Raw genomic sequence first — 21,509 nt, 5'->3', positions numbered from 1 at the left:
TAAAAACTTAAATCGGCCTCGCAATTTTTTATTTAATATTTTACGGCCCAGTAATTATTACGTCACAAAAAAGTCATTATTACGCAATAAAAACGTGACGCGAAAACCTGTTCGTCGAATGACGAAGAAGGTCATTAGTTAGCGTCATCGAAGTTTAGTTGGGAGGGTATTTATTTTATAACGTTTCGTGCGGTGACTTAGTTAAATAAAATAGTAAATTACGAAAAGAAAGATTGATAAACATTGTAGTAGAGTAAATTGACCTATATGTTCTGCTTGTAGACGATAATACTCTGATACTGTGCTAAACTGTTAATACTAAGACTGTAGGATGCTAGAATATAGTTAAACTGTTAAACAGCGTTACTTCCTGTTAAATATGATATAGTTATTTATGTATCAAAATAGTACATTAGTATTAGTAAGAAAACAACTAAATAAAGATATAACTGAATATCAGCCATTCAGCTATAGTTTTTAATTGATTAATCTTTTTAGCTTTTGGCCTTTATTAATACGTCATTTTTTATAATATTTAATTAAATGTGGTCGCTTAAACTTGGTTTTATTTTAAAAGCTAAAACTTAGTGTATTAAACTGTTGTTGTTTCGTTTACATAGACATAGTTTAATTTTTTTGTTTTTTTCAAAAAAAAAATCAACAAAATGCTTTACACTCGAAAAATGTTTGATGGTACCATGGGGTTACTTAAAAGACACACTGCTCTATGGGCTATTGTCGGCTCATGTGCACTAGCTGCATCCTTTACTGCCAGCATTATGGTTCACACTTCTCTTAAGACTGAAGTCACCTGGCTCAAACGCAAGAAATCTGAATTTGAATCCGTTCCTTGGACCAAGGCTTCACAGAAATTGGTCACCTCAGTTACTGAAGTCCCACTCTACAAAGAAGACACTCCTTTAAAAGCCTTACTTGCTGAGGTTTATGAAGGAAATCAATACAAGCATTAATGACTGTGAATACCTGTGGTGACAAAATTAGGAAATTTCTTTAGATCAATTTATTTATTATGTTTTTTTAATAAAAATTACAGAAATTATTTGTCCACCATAATGACCTCATTAGTATAATTAATTGTATTGCTTGTTTTTATGTACTTTTTTAAAATGTAGTTAACACAACGAAACATTTCTAAAGCTCTACTAAACCTTAAAGAAAATCATGTTTATTTTTTCTTCTAATCGGTTATTTTATCATGGTTTTAATACAATTTTATTAAAATGTTTATTTTTATTTTAAATTCTATGTTGTAACATTTTGGGAAAATTTTATCTTGTCAGCGAAGTTCCAAATAAAATATTTAAATGTAAACTGTGTGTTGATTAAAAACAGTAGGCTAGTATCTAAAACATATTATTTTTATTCGGAGGTCTTTTGTCTATCCAAAGTATATACATAATAAAACCTTTATATAGTATTAGTGTTTATATTATAGACAAGTCACATTGGCTTAATTACTGACCATGCTATATATACTAATGGTAAAAAATAGATTTTATCCAAATAAATAAACTACTAGATTTAATAAAGCTAAACTTTTATACAAATAAAAACCTACTAGGTTTAATTAACTAAATTATTTTTTTATTACCTACTTGTTCTTGTATACTTATGTTTAGGTATAAAAGTAAAGTAAGCTATTACCGAATAGGTTAATTGTTTTTCTTTTACGTTCTTGTGTTTTTCATTACTTTTTTTTTCCTTCTAACCTTTCATTTTTTATTCTTTCATTTTTTGATTCGGCCATTTTAAAATTTTCGATATGACGTCATAGCTGCAGCGTAGTCGAAAATTAATAGAAATATAATCGATGGCATTAATCTTTGAAATAAGTTAGTTGATCTACATTTAACCTCGTCTTTGGGGACTTTGTTGCTTATTTAAAATAAAAGTTGTTATTTATGATTCAATATCAAAAAAATGACTTCAGAATCTTCAATCGAGAGTAAAAGTGACATGGATTTTGTTCCGGAGTTTGTGGAAAATACGTTGGAAAAAGGAACCGACGAATGGCATGCCGAACTTGAAGAAATTTTATCTGGTGGATTTGCGGATCAAGCGATAATAAAAAGCGTGTGCAAATGTCGTAGTCTCCCAAGCAAGTTCAGGTATAATTTTGCCTTTTTTATTTTTAAAAATGAAAAAAACCTTAACAAAAAATGTATAAATTGGCTAAAAATAAACAACTATAAAAAACATACATTGTTACCATATTTAATGTTTTAATTACAGTATATTTTTAATTTAGATTTAAAGTTTGGCAAATTTGTTTAAATGTTTCCAATCGAGGCAATCGAATGCTGTCTTGGGATGGAAATTTGGATCTACCAAATAATGATGACTTGAAGTCAGATTGTACTCTGTTAGTCAATTCACAAGATGGGCATACCACTCTAAATCCAAAAGACAAACAACAGACAATAGACAACCTCATTTCAGTAATAACTTTTTATTGCAAGTGTCGAGGTTTAAAATATGACTCCAAAAATGGATGGATTTCACTTTTAAAACCTTTTTTAATATTTTCGTTGGAAAAACACGACTTGTATAATTGTTTTTATGCCGTTGCTTCACGTTATGTTCACCGGACAGATATATCTTCTAACGTCACACTTGCTCCGTACCATATTCTGAGATTGCTGTTGATGTACCATGACCCAGAACTTTGTAGTTTTCTCGACACTTGTAAGATTTCGATTCAAATGTTTGCCAGTAATTGGTTTTCTACTCTATTTGCTAAACAGTGTGCCCTGCCTGTCACCTGCGCCATTTGGGACATCTATTTCCAGCAATCGGATCCTTACTTTGTGTTTTTCTTGTCGTTAGTGATTCTAGTTAACTCCAAGGAACAGGTTTTTATGTACACCTTTAAATTACTTTTGTAAACTGAGTCGAATGATCTGCAGCTTGGGGTAATGGTCAGAACCTTTGGGTTTACTACATGTGGTCCTGGGTTCAATACCCACTGCTCTAATGCTGTAGTGTCTTTCAGTAAGGCGCTATAAACGGTATGAACTTTTGGTGAGCCAATACTTAATCAGCATCTCAATTATCAGGCAACTATATTCTACAATATTTCAAACTGCCAAAGGCAACTTGGGGTAACTTATGTTACTCTATGTTTAGGTTGTGTAGTCGACCTTCCAACATCGAGGATAAATAAATTTAAAAAATAAAAACTAATGTTAGAAATATGTTTTTAGTTTCAGAAAGTTTTTGTTTCGAACTTAGCAACATTATTTTAATTTTAAGGTAATGACAGGTGTAACCAACATACAGAACAAAGAAGAAATTATAGAGATCTTATGTCAAGCTCCATCAGTGTTAACTGCTGAGGATGTGGAAGATTTTTGCCAATTAGCAAATTATTATAGCGATCGTACACCTTGTTCATTCAAAAAAAATTTAGCCGGATGTTTCTATAGTGGAGCCATGGTTTCGAATACTTCAAAAGTGGATTCGCTTCTTACTGATCTTGCTAACTCTTTGTGTTTAAAGGTATATTAAAAAAAGTGTCAAATTATGTTTGTACAATTGTGCCATGCAAAATATTTTTAAATAAACTAAAAAAAAGGATAACTGTAGTTCAGTTTGACTTAAACAACGTATACTCCCATTTAAAAAAAGGTTACACACTACTTTTTGAAAATTTCTATATTTTTTGGAACTTATGGTTAAATATTTATGACTTGTTTAAAAACTAGTACCAGAAAATTTTTGTTTGAAACATATATCCATAAAGTTTTAATATATCTATAGTTGAAATGACAATTTATTATTTGTGTTAGGTTTCAATAGCCGAACTTCTCCTATCTAGTGCTCCTTCACATTTTCAAAATCAAATAACGAGCGACAATGAATTTAATATTCGATTCTTTGTCGTGGACTGTCGGCCAGCAAAGTCGTAAGTATTCTATAATTGTTTTAAATTATAAATTATTAATAAGAACAAAAATGCATGTATTCCTTATAAAGATATAAAGGGAATTAGTAAAACATAGCCTTTTAAACTTTTATTTTTAATTTTTTTTTAGATACAACAAAGGCCATCTTTTTACGGCATTTCACCTTGATGCAATGCTTATGTTAAGTGAACCTGTTGAGTTTAATGCAGCCTTGACATCCTTGTTTGCTGCTCAGGAGCAAGCTATTCAAGCAGGTTCAGCGGCTGGCGGAGAACATCTTTGTTTTTTGGGTATTTTAAATTTTTATCCCCTTAAAAATTATGGCTTAAGCAGAATGAAATGGTACTATAAGGCCCTATGTAAAATGTTACACATTTTTCAATTTTATTGGGGGTTTTAGAATTGTCGGGCAAATTAACTTTCATGCATTGATTTGATATTTATTTATCTTGTTATTTTTTTTATTTTATTTAGGTAGTGGAATTGAAGAAGAAGACCAGTATATGCACATGGTGATTGCTAACTTGCTTCAGAAACATAAAACCTATGTCAGTGTCACAGATGGGGGTTACGATTATTTGCTCAAGTATTTAAGTGAAGTTGGAATAGATTCGACGGAATGGATCGTTGGTGCCGACAGAATTTCAGTACCAGGTAAATAACCAATTTAAACTAATATTAGAGGGACCTAAAAATTAACAACTTTCGCTATAGAACTATGTAGAGTTAAGTTAAATGATTGATTTGATAAATATAGGTAAAGTAAATAATAGCACAACAAAAACTTTTTTTTTGGTTATGTAGAAGAAAGTGAAAATGTATCCACAAAGGAAAATGTTGAATCGCTTGTTAAGAAGATGGCGGGGTCTTTTTTCGAGAAATCTTTATTTTTTAAAGAAAAAGTCACTAGAATTATGGAAAATAATAGCAGTGATGACACAACAGAAGTAGAAGGGTGAATATTTTAATAAAATATTTATTTAAACAATAGGGATGTGTAGAGCCGAGTGCTCGGGCTCGTACTCGTGTACGAGCCTAGGCATTTTTAAGGCTCGGTTTTTGCCGAGCTTTCACGTTTAATTATTCGAGCATTATCAACTAAATTAATTTTTTTTCTTTTTGGTAAATTATAATGCAAATCGAAAGCCGTGCAGTGTTATAACTTTTTAAATACAAAAGTGTTATAATTCACACTGCGAAAATTCGTCGGTACACCGATAAATATACTAATATATACATATTAGTATCTCTATGGTTTTATTATATCACGCGAGATATGACGTTGTTATTCACTTGTTGTCACGCCGCCAACAAGTGTTTTTATTGAAAGACTTTTTAGTACGGCGGCGCTATTACTAGCCCGCTTCGTAACCAGTTAACTCCTGAACATGTCGAAATGCTTACATTTCTTCATGTGAATTTACGTAAGCTTAAGTAAATTTTTGCATTTTAATACAAAGTACAACACTAACCCAAATTCAGCCTATTTCAATTTTCTTAAAACCGGTAAAGTTTGACGTTTCACCGTACGTTCTAACGGTTTTAAATCGCTTCTTTAAATAAAGCAATATAATCTTAAATTATTTATCTATAGAAAGCTTGCAGCGATATAACATTTAATTCAAATAATTAAAAAAAAAACTTGTAAAAAATCGTGTCCACAACAAAAATTTATGTATTTTTTTCGGGCATACATTTTGCGTTACGTACCAAAAGGTCACTTAGGTATTTATTTTCGCTATTCAAAAGCTCGTATTGCTCGGCCGAGCTTTTTTAAAATTAAGATGCTCGTACGAGCCGAGCTTTTTACGATTTGGCACATCCCTATTAAACAATATATACTTTAACGGTTAGTTTAATTATAAAAATGTTTTATTTTAAGGATTGAGATTTTCAAAAGTTGTCTATTTTTAATTTAATAATTCTTTTTTCTTCGAAGCTTAATTTTCTATTATTTAATTTTTTCGATTCAGGCCCTCTAAAAACAAAGGGTCAGCTCATGTATTTAGCATAGGAGACGAAAGTGAACACACCGACAACAGCACATCTTCTAACTACACCGTGGGGCAAGTAGATAAGCTCAGTAACTGGAAAACCCATCCCGATTTCAAACATTGTTTCAACTGTCAGTTCGTAAAACCCAACAGTACGCTAGAACCAGGATTTTTACTCGCAACCAGTGATAAAATGTTTTTTCTGTTGCACGTTGAACCGCCCTCAAATTGGAGAAAGTCAAAACAAATTTTTGTGCAAGCTAGAGCACCTAAGTTGCTTTGCACTTGCATTAAAATCACCTCGAAAAGATCTTTTCCTGAACTTATATCGTTCAAATTTGGCGAGCTCGCTGATATGGACTCTGAAGATGTAAAAGTTGTGGCATCTGATCGCTACATCTTACCCGACGCTGGTACAGCCACAAAGGCGATCAAACTTCTTATTATGGAAAGTGATGCCAAGAGGAAGGAAGAGGAAAATTTATGATTTTCAAGATACTTCATCTAAGTGAAAATGCCCTTTTTTAAGGACTTTTCCGCCCAAGTGTCTTGTAAGTATTTTACATATATTTCGTTGCAATTTAAAGATCGTTTGGTTGTTTAATAGTGTTTTTGTTAATTTATTTTTTTTAATATATATTTTTAAAATTTTAGATGGTTACACAATAATTATTGCAATACTAATTTAGATCCCTTATATAGTTGCTATGTATTTTTAGAAGCGTATTATAAATATAAGTAGCAATAAATTATATATATATATCTATCTAAATGTTAAAAGTTTCATTTTTATAGCAACGGAAATTATGCCCTACAGTCAAATGAAAGCAAATTAACTTCACTTTAATTAAAATTTTGCCAGATTCAATTTTTTTTAATTCATTTTCTTTTAAATTTCATTAGTTGTTTTAACAGTCTATACCCGCTTGAAAAATCACTTTGGTGGTCAATAAAATCTTCTAATTTATTTGTTTTAAAGTTTTTGTGTTTCTAACTAAAAATATATGGCTTATTATTTTTTAAATAATTTTGTATAAGAATCGGGTGGGCTTCATTTATTTGTCGGTGGTTTAAATTACACGAGTTTTTGTTCGTTAATGTAATGAAATACATTTTATATAGGGCAAATTTAATCGTATATACCTGAGAGAGCAATGCTTTTAACTTAACATTTCCTGTTGTCGTTCCCACGACCTTCACAACTTTTAAAATTGTATTTCGACGTTAACGTTGTTTCAGTATTAAAAATATTACACCGCTTTAGCCAGCATGCAGCCGGCAGCGCGGTATTGTGGTAAAAACACTTGCTACACCACCATGAGGTTGTGGGTTTAATCCCCACAGATCTCATGCTGTAGCGTCCTTGAGTAAGGCGCTAAAAACGGTATAAACTTCTGCTGAGCCAGCACTTAATCAGCAGCATAATTACCGGGCAGTTATAGTCTTTATATTATCCCAAACTGCCACAGGCAACTCGAGACTGGGTCGGAGTAACTGATGTGACTCTATGTTTAAGTCACGCATTCGACCTTCCTACATCGAGGATAAAGATATATCCAAAAAAATACTGTTTATTGCGGATCGTTTAACATTAAGTAATTTTCACATAAGATTGGTAGCGCATACCTCTATTTACACTTACGCTATTTTCCTGTTAATCAAGCATAGGAGAAACATCGCTTTAATAAATAAACAGTTTACTAATAATTCTGATAATGTCAGAGCCATAACAATGAATATTAAAGTACATATTAGTTATGGTTTGCTGGCAGTTGCTTTTTTTGAATTAAACCCTTTTATATAATACGATTGTTTATTAAAAAATAAACAAACAATTTTGATAATAAAATCGTTTACACTAAACAAGGCAAGTTATTAATAAGAAAAAATAAATAAAAGAGATTTTATGGAGTCCAACAATTTGCATATCCTTTTCCTTCTCCTTCAAATGGATATTTTGGAAGCGAATTGCTATATGCCTGAAGTAAAAACATATGAGTCAGAAGATATGGTCTATTCTAATATGTACATAGCCTTGTTAATAATTTTGATGGCTTTAACGCAAAGGGGTTTAACTTTATAACAATTTTCAAAGAGTCTAGGTCAACTTTAACATAAATATTTTTTATAGAAATTAAATAATTACCATGAGAAAAAAATACATTGTTCCAAAAAAGAACACGGCAAAAAAGATTAGCATAAGAAGGCGATCTATTACCATGGCAACGTAGTGCCATTCTTGAATAACCTAAATAAAATATTTTTAAATATTCTTATTTTATATGCAAAAAATAAATAAGGATTATCTAAAATCGATGTAACTGAATGTATATACAGATTTCTCATAAACATACCTTTTTATCTTTTTTTAAAATTTTTATATTTTTTGCAATATATTGGACAGCGTTTGCTGCGATTAAAGCATCTTCAGAAAACTCTTTCAATTTAACTGAAGACTTTCTTCGTTGTAAATTTAAAATCTCGGAAGAAACCAACCTAGCGACAGAAAAAATTAAGTAAATAAACTTTTATTATTTTGTAATTTACGTCTGGTAATTACCCTGTATCGTTCTCAATTTTATTTCCTTCAGCCGTCACATAAGAAACTTTAACATCTTGTTTAAATACCCCGCCATTAACGAGTTCTTTTACAGAAGGTCCCTTTAAATTTGAATAAAAAGTAGATTTTTTCTGTGTTTAACAATTTATATTTTAAGTACTTAAACGGGTATGTACCTCTAAGGGCCTGTTTTCGATATTTCTAGCTGATTTTTTTCGTTTATATTTTGTATTTTCTAACAATAAATAGCCAGGTAGTTCTTCAAGAAACAAACTGCGAACCCATTTAGGCATTTTGGTAGTTGATGGTGAACGATAATGTATATTCAATACAATAACACTAAAACCATGTAAAAAAACACGATTTAAAAAATCAAACCCTTAATTGATTACTTCTTATGCAACATTCTTTAAAGTTATAAACCTCACCTGCAAGTAATGGACAGCGTGACTGTCATCATGGTGAACAACAAATAGGCTCCGATTAGGGGAACCCCCAGTGACGTTTCGGGCACGCGTTTTGCCAAGAGCAACAAATAAACAGTTAAACCTAAAAATAAATCGATTTCGTGTACATCAGGACATTATAACATTTTTGTTATGTAGAATCAGAGCTATGATAGTAAGGGGGCGATGCAAGAAATTAACAAATACAAAAGTTATTTAATTGTTATAAGGCAATATAGATATCCCTTTGGTTGCATCTATTATAACAGTTTTAAACAAAGAGACATAAAAGTTTATTTATTTACCAAGTAACACAGATATTCCCATCGACATTTTTTCATTTGATGCACTTGGTAAGTAAAACACCAGCACAGACAGAGAGGATATGAGAACACATGGGATGATTATGTTAATCACGTAAAACAGGGGTTTTCGCTCAATGATGTAATATATGGTAATGTCTTGATAAGTAGGGTCAAGTGGGTCCTCGTTTGTTTTAATTGGGCAATGTATGATGGTCCATTCACCTGATAAATTAAGAGTAAAAAAGGGCATGTTAAGAAGTTATTTTTCATGTTTAAGTTAACTTAAATAAAGCAGTTTTTAATCACAGAAATTTTAGTAATGAATGGTTTTGTAAAAATGGTAATTTGAAGATAACAATGCCTTACCATTGTCTCGGTAAGCTTCTCCATCAACCACAACTTTATCGTACACACTTTGAATATTTAACTCCGTTTTGTCATATGTAAAACTTTTAAATCTAAAGACGAAAATGCTTGTAAGGTTCTATACAGCTTGGCAAATTAATATTAGATGTTTATGGTATATTTTATATCACACAATTGAAGAGTTCTTTTAATCGCGTGGCCTCTTACAGATGTGGTTATTTCAAGTAGTATAGTTGCTTTAAAAGTTTTAAGGCTTAACATAGATGGTTTATTTTACAAAATAAAGCAAATACAAAGCTAGCAGACGATAACAAAACTTACTTCATCGTACAATTTTGCCAGTCGAACGGAAATAAATCCACTTTGATTTTGCAAGCGCTTTTATAAATTGCAGCTGGCATCCATTCAATTTGTCCAGTATAATTCAACAATACATTCACAGGAACAGTTGTGTCGTATTCACCGTCGTTACTGCAACAAACAAACAACAAAAATCATCCAGTATTGATTAACAATATAAACTTTAATTTGGGTTTAATAACTGCTTTATTAAACTTTAAATAATGGTTACATATAGTTAATAGACATTCACAACCAATAGGTTCCGTAAATATATATAAAATTGACTTGTTTATCATATATAAAAAGCATGGCCTTGTTTATCGTATCTAAAAAGCATGAACTTACTTATTATACAGGGCGATATTAGGTTTCCATAATTGAGCAGAAGGCAATCGAATTAAAGTCACCCCTTCAAACTCTGAAGGCTTCCAACTTAGTCTTGTGTCTTCCCATCTTAATGTTAGATATTGAGAGGTTGTCATTTCTTCAGTTTTTTCAGTAAGACTATAAGGTTATTTAAAACAAATTTTAAAATTAGTTAGAGAAGCTATTATTGTATAAAAAATTCGATGCCTTCATATTTATAGTTATGGGAAACCAGTTTGTACACCAAAGTAAAAATAATAAAATGTTGACCAGTTAACAGTTATAACCAGGTTGAAAGTATAGTTACTATTATTTCGATTAACTTTATATACTGTCGATTGTTATGTTTTGTTATGTTTAGTGTCGACATACTGCATTACGATTTCCTTATTGATTTTATGTAACAAAGCACTAACGAAATTAAGTCCAATGGTATTTTGGCGAAGTGGTCTTTACCTGATAAGTTGTAAAAGTGTCAAATAAACTGTAACGTTTGTGACTTGTCCGATATATTTCGCAGGGCGAACGTCTTTGTTGTAATTCTGAAACAGATGCTCGACTAATTTTTCGTCATTTGAGGCGGATTCACTAAAATCTATAAACATATAGGTGTTGAATTATAGAAACACTTTTAATATTAAGCTAACAGAAGAAGTATTAACATTTATTTCAGTTTTAATTGTGACTAAGCTAAAGATAATATAATAAAACAAAAATATATTTAAAGAAAATTTTTAAATTTTTATTAAATTAAGAAACCACTATTGTTTAAAAATATATATAGGTAAAATGCGAATTTCACTTGCCAAAAACTAAACAAATTGAAAGAAGTAGCTTAAATATAATCCACAATTGTAATTCCATACTTCATGTCTACGTTTGCATTATTCCGAACTTTAGCACCTTCCAAAATTAATTTATACACTTACTTAATAGGTAAATGACTGTATTTTTATTTCTAAAAAATGTAGCGTTGCATTATTTGCATTACAGTGAACGTTTCTAACTTTAACCTAAAAAGATTCATATATTTTACTGTCTATATGTAAACTAAACAAGAAGTTAATCCATTTTCACAGTGTGTAACTTAAGGCTTTAGCATAGCATACCCATTAAGTAACAATAATCTTAAAAACACGCTGGCAAATCGATTATTTCGCTTTAGAGCCGTCGCAACTATTTACTCGCTTTGCACTTGCTTAGTAACTGTGTGTTGTTCTACGCGAATGTTAACTGAAAATGCGATAACATTTTAATTAAGAAAACCACGTACAAGAAATCGATACAAAACGAAAAATGAAGGCAAGTCTGATGGATTTATAGTGTTGTAACTTGAACACTTCTTTCTAGTAATGAAATTAAGAAATGACAAGCTTTATCATTTTTTATAAAATAATATTTACAAAAAACGGTTTTTCCTGAAAAAAAAAAAAATATATTTTATATGCAAAAAAATAAAATAAAATTGACAAAAATATTATCACAAAACAATTTATCACCACACAATCGTGAATAGTTTGCCTAAAAATATCTTACAAAATAACTTGATATAAAACTATATGGGGCAATTGACCTACATAGTAAGTAACATAATTTTAAATAAATGTAAACGGTCGTAAAGACACCTTACATCAAAAATAAATCGATAAAAAATATAAAACTTTATATTTAGTTTCGGCTTAACATTTATATTAAAAATCTTACAATGTATTTTTAAAGATTAAGAAACAAAGATTTAAAAATAAAAAAAATATTAAACAACATTTTTTTATAAAATTATCAAAGTATTAGTGTTAAATCTTTGGTAACTAAAAAAAAACAGTTTTACTATATCTATAATTTAGAAAAAAAATATTAGGTTGTTGATCACAAATCATTAATTAATTCAACTTTTTGAATTAAGTTTCGGGTTCGTGGTATCAATTTTCCGGGACCGCGGTATCAAATAATCGGGTCCGCGGTATTTTAATTTTCTTTTTTTCGCGCCCTAAATTCAACAAAACAATTAACTATAGTAAGCGGATGAGCCTGCAAGCACGTTTGGCTTGTTTGCGAATTTTTTGTTTTTTCAGTCATGAGTCAAACAATAACTAAAAGCGGATAAAATATTTCGCTTGTAAACAAATTGTATTATTTGCTTTTATAATCAGATAATGTTTTTTTATGGTAAATAACAGGCGTATTTATAAAAAATAAGGTACTAATTAGTAACTAACAGACTAACGCACTAAATATATTTTTTTCTTTAGATAATTGTAGGTTTGAAGCAAATATTTTCTTTGTAGGATAGGTTATCTCTTATTTCCACATTTACATACTTTAGACGTTTTTTAGACCTGCATATATTCAATATGGCCGACTCTATGGTGGTAAGTACAGCTAATATTATGAATTTTGTATCTAATTTATTACCTCATATTCAACTATTTTAAATGTTAATAGGCAGTTTTAAAAATACAATTTTTAGGTAATAAAAAGTAATGTTTTGTATAAATACACAACTGCATGACATAATACATGGCAGTCTGGAAAGTAGGGCAGTGTGCACGCATGAGATTTTTTTTGTTAAAAAAATGCACGCCTGAAATTAACGTTTTGCATGCCTGGTTTTAAAAAAAAATTGCGCGCCTGCAATACTGATGCCTTGTGGTAACACATTAAGGCATTCATGCCATTTTTTACGCTTGCACGCACGAGATCTCGTCGAAAACTGCCCTACTTTAATATATGTATTTTCCAAACCTGTCTCCAATAAACAGACAAAAAAGCTCATTAGAAAAATCAATATAAATTGTGCAAAATGTGTGCAACTGTAAAAAAAACATTTTTAACTATATTACCAACTTTTTCCAATGGTTGTTGCACATTATTTCCATACCACAAAGTTTAAGCAATAAGTTCAAATATTAAACTTTGTTTTATTACAGGAACAAGAAAATCAAGTTAATGGAAAAATAATAGGAGAAACTGCTAAAGAAGAGAGTGACAAGAAAAATGATTCAGAAACGAAAGAAGATGATTTGGATACAAAAGTGATGGACACTGATTTAAAAGTGATAGAGACAAATACAAAAGAGATAAGCAAAGACACAAAAATAGAGGAGAAAGATACAGAAGATGCGGGGACTGATGCAAAAATAACTCCAGTTGAAAACAAACAAACTAAAGAAGATGAAAAAGACTCTGATTTAAAAGAAGAAATAAAGGACTCGAAAAGTGAGGATAAAGATAAAAGTATTTCACAAAATGAAGAAAATAAAATAGAATCTGAAACTGAGCAGGATACAACACCAGAAGAGGATGTTGTTAAAGAAGACCAAATTGAAATGGAACAAAGCGCTGCCGATTTGGACTCTTTAAATAATAATGAAACAAAACAAAAAGATCCAAAAGAAGGTAACTTTACAATTTATAAGTCTTTATAAAGCTTATAAAGCTTGTAAAAAGCCTAAAATGCTCGTGCTTTAAATGTAAAGTTTTTTGCATTTTAAAACACAAAATTTACAAAGCACTGCCATTAAATTGCAATTATTTTTAACTTGTATTAATTTAAAATTTTTTATTGTCCAAGGATAAGATACTGAAGTTATATATTAAAAAAATAATTTATTTCAAGATGCACATGAAGAGCCTTCGCAAGTTGCAGAGAAGCCAACACATGAAAAAAGACAAAGAAAGAAGGTAACGAGATTTTCATATGATGATGCTCCTTCAAACACAGTTGAAAAAAAGAAGATAGAAATCCCAGAAGGGTAAACTTTAAAGATACAATTGTTTGAATGCCTCTAAAATGTTTATATATATACTTAACATTTGCTGTACAAAGGCATGATAGCCTTTTCGAGTGAGATTTTTCAATATGGCATACATTATTTTAATCTAATTTTTTACTTATAAAATAATATTTACTATGTAATTTTATAACAATTAGGCTATATTAAAATGCATTATTAAACAAGTAGGCCAAGTTTTATTTAAGTTGATAGTGATATAACTTGTAAAATTCAACTTTTGAAAAATTAAATAATTTAGAAAAGGAATACCTTTGGGAGAGCATCCCCGTGTTGAAATGCATATTCAAAAAAATCGTGGAGAGGATTTAAAAATCATTCACAAGTTTTTTTATGGAGTTTTTGGAGATGTAAGTACCATTAACACAATTATACTACAATAAATTTTATAAACTTTTAATGGTTGCAAATTTACCCTGAGCCCTAAAAAAAGTATATATATACACAAAAAATTATGTATTGATAAAAAAAAAACAACCACAACCTTTTTAAAAAAAATTATCACGAAGCTACATGATAGTGATCAGACATTTGAACCCCTTTATTTAAACCCCTTTATTCGAACCCCTTTTATTTAAACCTCTTTTGTTTAAACTTTTTTATTTGAACTCCTGATATATTAATGTAAATTTTATAAAACATTGCACCATTTTACAATAATTGATGCTTACAATAATTGATGCACCAACTTACAATAATTGACAATAAATATTTTATTTAACAATTTTTTTATGCATTAGGCATTAACTTGCAAGAAAGCAATAAGACAATTTCGAGGTTTTGCTTTTGAAAAAGATTCTCTGGATTATGAGAAAAAGGAAGAATATTTGGGAAAGTAAGAACCAATTTAATTCCCTTTTTTACAAGTAAAATTTGACTTTAATATTCAATACGTTAATTAACTCTTTTTGTTAGATTTACACTGGATAATTTAAAGTGGGCCTTAACGGTTTGTGATGTTGAAAAAAAAGGCAAAAAAGAGGATTTAATTGATCTGTTAATGGAATGGTCTTTGTGCCCAAAACCTTCAGATAAAGTAGGTTAAATGACAAAATTTAAAATATGTTTTTTAATTTTTTGCTGACGATAGTTTCATATAATTTATTTTTAAAATTAGGCTCCACCAACAAAGCAATCCAAGAAGAAAACTGGTAACAAAAGAATCAGTTCTTCTGGGAAAGAGGTGACTTTAAATTTGATTTTTTATTAAACTTTTTTAAATATTTTTAAATTTTCTGCAATAACTGTTTAAAAATTTGGTTTATTTATTGTCCTTGTTTGCTTTACAGTCTAATAAAAAAAGTCCAGGCAAAGGAGACAGTCCAAGTAAAAAAAGAAATGCCTCTTCTGTGAAATCAGGTACTTTGCCCACCAAAATCAAAAGTTTTTAAAATGCCAGTAACAAATTCTTAAAAATATTTTTATAATATTTGCAGACTCTCCGAATAAAAAATTTCATTTTGATGCAGAGGATTCAGAAACTCTAGCCATTAAAAAGAGAAAACAGCCACCAACAGTAAGTAGAACATACCTAACTACTATTTTCTTTTAAATATTAAGGTTTGGGCCATAAAAACAACATTTTTTCTAGATTATACTTTTCTTTTTTAATCTTAGAATGCCCAGCTTAAAAAGGCAATACAAAAGATCCTAAAAAATGCAAACCTAGAAGAAATTACAATGAAAACAGTTTGCCTAAAAGTATATGCCAATTACCCAGACTATGACCTTACTGACCGCAAATCGTTCATTAAAGAAACAGTTAAAAAGGTTTGTAGTGATCCAATATTCGACTCTTTGGTTAACACCTTTGGCTTTACTAAACAAGATCCGATGTTCGATTCCCACAGTTTCTAAACTGTAGAACCCTTGAATAAGGCGGTATTAACAGTATAAACTCCTGCTGAACCAAAAAACTATTAGCTGTTATATTATTATGCAATTGTAATCCATAACATATTGACAAAGTTAAATCAAGACTTTAAATTAAATCAAGACAGAGTTACTAACTTTACTCTATGTTTAGGCTGTGAAGTCGGCCTTTTACCTATAAAAAATAAATGCGATAAAGATTAATTGACCTTCAAAGCTTATATATATGTTTTTTATGAATTTTTAGATTATATCATAATACCCTTCTCCCCCCGATTATATTTGAACTATTCAGATCATGAACTTAAAAATAATCATCTGTAGTGAATCAGTATGTGAGATTTTTAATTGAAGGGAAATTTGTTGGCTTTTTTATATCATGTACATAAATTTTGTCGCATCGTGAATTGGCAATTCTCGTATGGTTTTAAATAAAAGTTTTAATTTTTTTAGCCCTTTTAAAGAAAATTACAAACTTATTTTGTCCTAACAGAATCGCTCAAAATGTATTCCACCTTCTTTCTTTTTAACAAATTTGTAATACATGTTTTGTACAGTTTCGTGATTAAATCATATTTCATAAAAACTTCTGTAATGTCTATTTCAGCTAACTTCTATTTAATTATAGGGCAGAGAATAACACATGTAATATGAATAAAAAAGATTGTAAATAAGGATACAAATAATGAGTAAATTAAGAAATGATTAATGGATGCTTTTATAAGCTTAATATCCTACTTAAAATGGCTTAAAATTAATTTGCATATAGAATTTTACAGTAACAAAAAAATTTTATTAATTAAAAAATTAAAATCAAATAATAATCAGGTTTGGAAAAAAGTTATATTACTTTTATACATTTTGTATTTATATAAAAATTAATATTCCAAAAACACTTAAATTAGTTATACCTAACTTAGTGGTGTAAGTCTATTGCAAAAATACAAAAAAATTCAAGACAAAAAGTTATGGTGTTAATGCAGAAGCTGAGAGGTCTGTTTTGTCAAATTGTTGTAAATGTATTCTAAGATACAAATTAACCTCGTTGGTGTGGCTAAGATACGATAACTGGCCACCACCTTTTAGATGTGCCTGCTTGGCAAATGGAAAGCATTTGTTAGTGCTTTCTTTGACTAAACTCTGTAAAGAGTCATCATCAAAAGTATCGATTACTGTGACAGCAATATCTTGTAGACGATGCGGAAATCTTACGTACTCCCCAGAAAAGTTTAATGTTAATCGAGAGGCCAGCTCTCGTTGCGACAAATCGTTAATACAATCAACAATAAAGTTGGTTGCATATATTTGCCCTTTGTCTGTTGACGCACTTTTTGTTTTTAGTCGGTTTAACACGATTTTTTTTAACAAAAAGTGTGGAAAGGCCCAAAACCCAGTTGATGCCAACACATATTTAAAAACAGAGGTATCTGTGAATGTACTGCAGAGGATCAAGGAGGCAACATATTGTTTATAACGAATGTGCTCAGAAAATTTGGAAGCTAGAAAACCACCAAGTGAACAGCCCAATAAATGAACTTTATTGATGTGAAGATGATCCAACAACTTCCGTAAACCTGTACAGAATTCTTCTACTGTCCAAAACACGGGGTAATCCAGGGAGATTATGCGATAGCCGAGCGTCGATAATGGCACGAGTTGACGAAAAAAGACATGTGCATTGCCATAAGCAGGCGGCAAACACACAACTGGACATTTAATATTCTGAGGACCGGCATCATATACCTTCCAGATTTCATCATCATCGACTAATATTTGTTTTAAAGGAACGGAGCCACGTAACGTAAGATACTCTTCAGATTGCACGAGAGGATTTTCCATTTTTTTAAATGTTAAATATGTTACACAGCTTAATTTACGTAAAAATGTCTAAATAAACAACAACTTATTACAGAATTTAAAAAGTTTAAATATATTATACCAGCACAGTCTGGTATTCCCGACTAGTCATCTATTTTCACAAAATAAACTGACCAAGCATAAACGTATTTTTGTTGCAGACGGCAAACCTATGTTTCCAAACAAATTAATAATAAACAAAGCTCTCGATCGGTATTTATGCAACATGACCAGAGTTCACACGAATCATTAAATCGACAGGTCAAAAAATTAAATTTTTTGTTTTAATAAGCAGTTGATTAATTAATTTATAAATCAGATAAAACCGGGTTAGTTTAAATAAATACATATGTTATTTTAGTAAATTTTATGTTAATAACTTGTTTTACGTTAATAAAATGTCGCATAAATGATTTTAGTTGGTCATTTTTTTGTTTGTTCGTGGCCCCTCATTCGGAGTCGAACTAATGACTTAAGTTTGGCTTCAGTGACACGCCAACATAAAAATATAGACACGCCATACCGTTTTGTAAGACACGCCACATCGCTTTGTGAGACACGCCATGCCGCTGTGTAAGACACGCAAGAGTAAATTCGTAGTCAGACCAAACTTGTTTTAAAGACGCGCCAGAGTAAATTCGTAGTCAGACCAAACTTGTTTTAAAGACGCGCCAGAATAAATTTGTAGTCGGACCAAACTCGTTTTAAAGTCGGGCAAGGGTTAATTAATAGTCAAAACAACATTGTTTTGGGGTCACTTGCTGTTTAACAAACCAAGGTAATTTAATGTCATGCAAATGTATCTGAATAGTAGTTTTGTAGATATAACAAATTTTTTTAGAAATTTTAATACTTTGTTGTTTTTTAGTGCGAAATGGGCAGTAAAATACATTACGGGATTTAAGCATGTTGCAGACTGAACATAAGAAATGCTCCTCGCCGATATCGGAAATGTCCATTTACGGCTGTACAGAAAAGTGATTACGATTTAACATATCGATTATTTATAACAATTTGTAAACTTTAATGTATTTTAATGGATAGATATAGCCAAATTAAAGTTCTTCAGTTCATCACGACGATAAAAACATACAAGTAGCGTACATGTTACAGTTATGCACTTTAGTAAAGTGGTTCAAAGCTAAGCAATAATATTTTTCCGTTAATATTTTGTAGTCAAGCCGCCAGTATTTTATAGTCAAGCCGCCAGTACTTTATAGTCAAGCCGCCAGTATTTTATAGTCAAGCCGCCAGTATTTTATAGTCAAGCCGCCAGTATTTTATAGTCAAGCCGCAAGTATTTTATAGTCAAGCCGCCAGTATTTTATAGTCAAACCAAAGTTATTTTGTAGTTAAGCCGCCAGTATTTTATAGTAAAGCCACCAATATTTTAAAGTCAAACCAAAGTTTATTTGTATCAACGCGTTTGTTTAATACGAACAGCATAATCTGTAATGAAAATCTAACTTGAAATCGTTGCAATTAAAGTCAAATTTTACAACTTTTTTATTTTAATTAAAAACTAATAATGTTGGGGATTTTAGTTAAATAAAATCAAATGCTGCCTATTATGGAATATTTTTTTGTTTAAATAAATGCTTTAAATATTTATTTTACAATAAAAAAGCCTAAAGTTGTTATTAATTACACCGTAACTTTTTTTGTTGTTTTTTTAACATGAACTAGATAGGTTTCAATCCTAAATCTTTTAATTTATAATTACTTCAAAAAAATGTTTTTTAAAATATAACCTATTTGACAATTATACAAAACTTTAATACAAAAAAGCAATTAGTTTAAATGCAGTTCCTATTTTTTACTGTATTTATATCGTAAGTTAATACAAATTAATTAAAAGAACTTTGCAAAAATACGCTAAAAACAAATCTTTATTTTTTATAGCAATTTTAGAACATTAAAATTACCCAAAAATTATAGGATTTTGCCGATTAAAACAAACTATTCTCTTTAAAAAAAGTTAAACAAAACAAAGGCAACGTAAGACGTATAGCAACTGGCAAAACTAAAGCTATGAATAGTAAAAGACATTTTTTAATCAATATTTTAATTAATCTAAATAATATATAAATTAACTTAAAGCAATGATTTTTAAAGGGTATTTAATTTACAACACTGTGGTACGATATTTAATAAAATTAGGTAACGTTTATCATATCCAGAATTTAACAATTTAATAAAAAAATACTTGTGTTTTAAGTGATTCATTTGTTGCAAAAAAAGGATTTTTAAACCAACGCTATCGCAACATAAACCGTTAGTACAGTATAATTTTAAAAAAAATTAGGTAATAGTGTAAAATCTAAAAAAAATTGTGGAAACTGAAATTGTAAGACGTACTTTTTCTGTAATGCATTAGTTCTTAAACATTTTTGTTAGTTACTTAAAAACTAGGCTAACAGAGAGCTCAAGTTGACGTACAGTTGTAATTACTAGAGGTGCTTTCTACAGATTATTGCGTTATAGTTTTTGTCGATATAAGTAAATTTATAAATCGTGCGATTATGAAATATTATGCTTGAACTTGATATCTTACTACTATTAACAAATATTTTTTTTTTAAGACTCTCGGTCTCAATAAAAACGATAGACAAGAAATATATTGATGGGGTGGGAAAAAATAACTTTTACGATTCGAAGTATATATGGTTCTACGAAATCATGTATTTAAAAAACTTCTTTTGATTTTTATTGTGCAGTTACGAACCATGCTGTTTTATTTCCTCCGTTTTTTATAACTTAGCTCCTCTTAAAAACGCCTCTGCAATAATTAAAATCATGCAAGCAACGGGTTGTATCATATTTATAATTGGCACTTGGCGACATCGTTGTCTGAGCGATTGCTCAAAATCATTCTATTTTAAATATTTCTTTATAAAGTTGGCAAATAACAACTGGAAAAATTCAAATTTTTTAAATTAATTAATAGATTGCCATTATATATCGTTGAAATAAAAATTTTTGAAATAAAACAGGCTTTTTGGTTTATTTATTTCAAAAAAAAAATAATTACATGCAAATGAAAGAGGAAATAAAATATGGCACTTTTTTTAATGCACTTGCGTTATTTAAAATAATCTTGGTGTTTTATGCTGAACCATCTGACTTGATCTCTACTACAGAAGAATCTTTACTTCCAATCGTCGTGTTTATAAAAAAAATAATGGCAAGTGATAGTTTTTGGTAAGATTTAAAATAAACTTTGTCAAAACTGTCACTGAATGATTGTTGTAAGTAGTTTTTGTTGTAATAACATTCCCCCTACGTATTTTAAAAATGTTTTTTTTTATTTTAGCTCATTGATTTTCCCCAGAATGAAATTTATTTTTACGATCCTTTGGGCAAGGAAAATTTACGAAAAAATCAGTTTTTGAATAATGTTAAGTATGTGATTTAAACAAACATTTAACAGCCTATTACAAATTAAATAAGTTTTAAAAACTCTTATGAAGTTTTTTTTTAATGTTTTTGCACAGAAATTTTCAAAAAAAATTTAACCAAAGCACAGAAAAGCAGTGGACTTTTAGGTTTCAAAGTCATGCCAATCAAAAAGATGGGCACAGCTGTGGTCCTTTGTCACTTAAGGTAATTATACTTTTTTAATTGTTAAAATATCCTCTTAAAATAACCTCTCATGTTTTATACCAAAACAGGCAGCACAAATTT

At 29.8% G+C, this 21,509-nt stretch overlaps 5 protein-coding genes across 6 annotated transcripts; 3 read left to right on the top strand and 2 right to left on the bottom strand.

The window, feature by feature from the left end:
• The first annotated feature begins 213 nt into the window (after positions 1-213).
• On the top strand, positions 214-1,246 carry LOC145750583 (uncharacterized). The gene has a single exon (XM_082566654.1). The coding sequence runs from the start codon at positions 666-668 to the stop codon at positions 969-971; it is 306 nt and encodes a 101-aa protein (XP_082422780.1). The 5' UTR covers positions 214-665; the 3' UTR covers positions 972-1,246.
• Positions 1,247-1,828: 582 nt separating this feature from the next.
• LOC145750118 (TBC1 domain family member 23-like) lies at positions 1,829-6,958 on the top strand. Of its 2 annotated transcripts, XR_014283665.1 has the most exons (9): positions 1,829-2,129; positions 2,270-2,873; positions 3,274-3,519; positions 3,810-3,925; positions 4,056-4,216; positions 4,401-4,580; positions 4,731-4,881; positions 5,900-6,471; positions 6,716-6,957. XR_014283665.1 is itself a non-coding variant. In XM_082566065.1 (8 exons), the coding sequence occupies exons 1-8, from the start codon at positions 1,942-1,944 to the stop codon at positions 6,405-6,407; spliced, it is 2,154 nt and encodes a 717-aa protein (XP_082422191.1). In that variant the 5' UTR covers positions 1,829-1,941; the 3' UTR covers positions 6,408-6,958. The 2 variants fall into 2 exon arrangements, 1 of the variants encoding a protein (XP_082422191.1); XM_082566065.1 differs by having other exon boundaries at positions 5,900-6,958.
• Positions 6,959-7,824: 866 nt separating this feature from the next.
• LOC145749894 (neuronal acetylcholine receptor subunit beta-4-like) lies at positions 7,825-11,418 on the bottom strand. Its single transcript, XM_082565777.1, has 12 exons — positions 11,415-11,418; positions 10,762-10,900; positions 10,285-10,443; positions 9,919-10,068; positions 9,598-9,689; positions 9,232-9,453; positions 8,909-9,029; positions 8,657-8,819; positions 8,481-8,581; positions 8,275-8,416; positions 8,139-8,168; positions 7,825-7,938 (listed from the first exon to the last, which is right to left on the bottom strand). The coding sequence occupies exons 1-12, from the start codon at positions 11,416-11,418 to the stop codon at positions 7,825-7,827; spliced, it is 1,437 nt and encodes a 478-aa protein (XP_082421903.1).
• A 1,134-nt stretch (positions 11,419-12,552) lies between these two features.
• Positions 12,553-16,526, top strand: LOC145750581 (protein DEK-like). The gene is made up of 11 exons (XM_082566650.1): positions 12,553-12,674; positions 13,233-13,701; positions 13,922-14,057; positions 14,338-14,446; positions 14,837-14,931; positions 15,012-15,132; positions 15,214-15,279; positions 15,386-15,455; positions 15,533-15,612; positions 15,714-15,866; positions 16,216-16,526. Exons 1-11 carry the CDS (start codon positions 12,657-12,659, stop codon positions 16,225-16,227), a joined length of 1,329 nt encoding a protein of 442 aa, XP_082422776.1. The 5' UTR covers positions 12,553-12,656; the 3' UTR covers positions 16,228-16,526.
• A 217-nt stretch (positions 16,527-16,743) lies between these two features.
• Positions 16,744-17,847, bottom strand: LOC145750521 (maspardin-like). Its single transcript, XM_082566578.1, has one exon. The coding sequence runs from the start codon at positions 17,805-17,807 to the stop codon at positions 16,935-16,937; it is 873 nt and encodes a 290-aa protein (XP_082422704.1). The 5' UTR covers positions 17,808-17,847; the 3' UTR covers positions 16,744-16,934.
• Between the last annotated feature and the right edge of the window lie 3,662 nt (positions 17,848-21,509).

This window comes from Corella eumyota, chromosome 4, assembly GCF_963082875.1.
Source record: "Corella eumyota chromosome 4, kaCorEumy4.1, whole genome shotgun sequence".
NCBI lineage: Eukaryota > Metazoa > Chordata > Ascidiacea > Phlebobranchia > Corellidae > Corella > Corella eumyota.
Note: the sequence above shows the minus strand (reverse complement) of the source record. Positions and strands in the feature narration are given on the sequence as shown.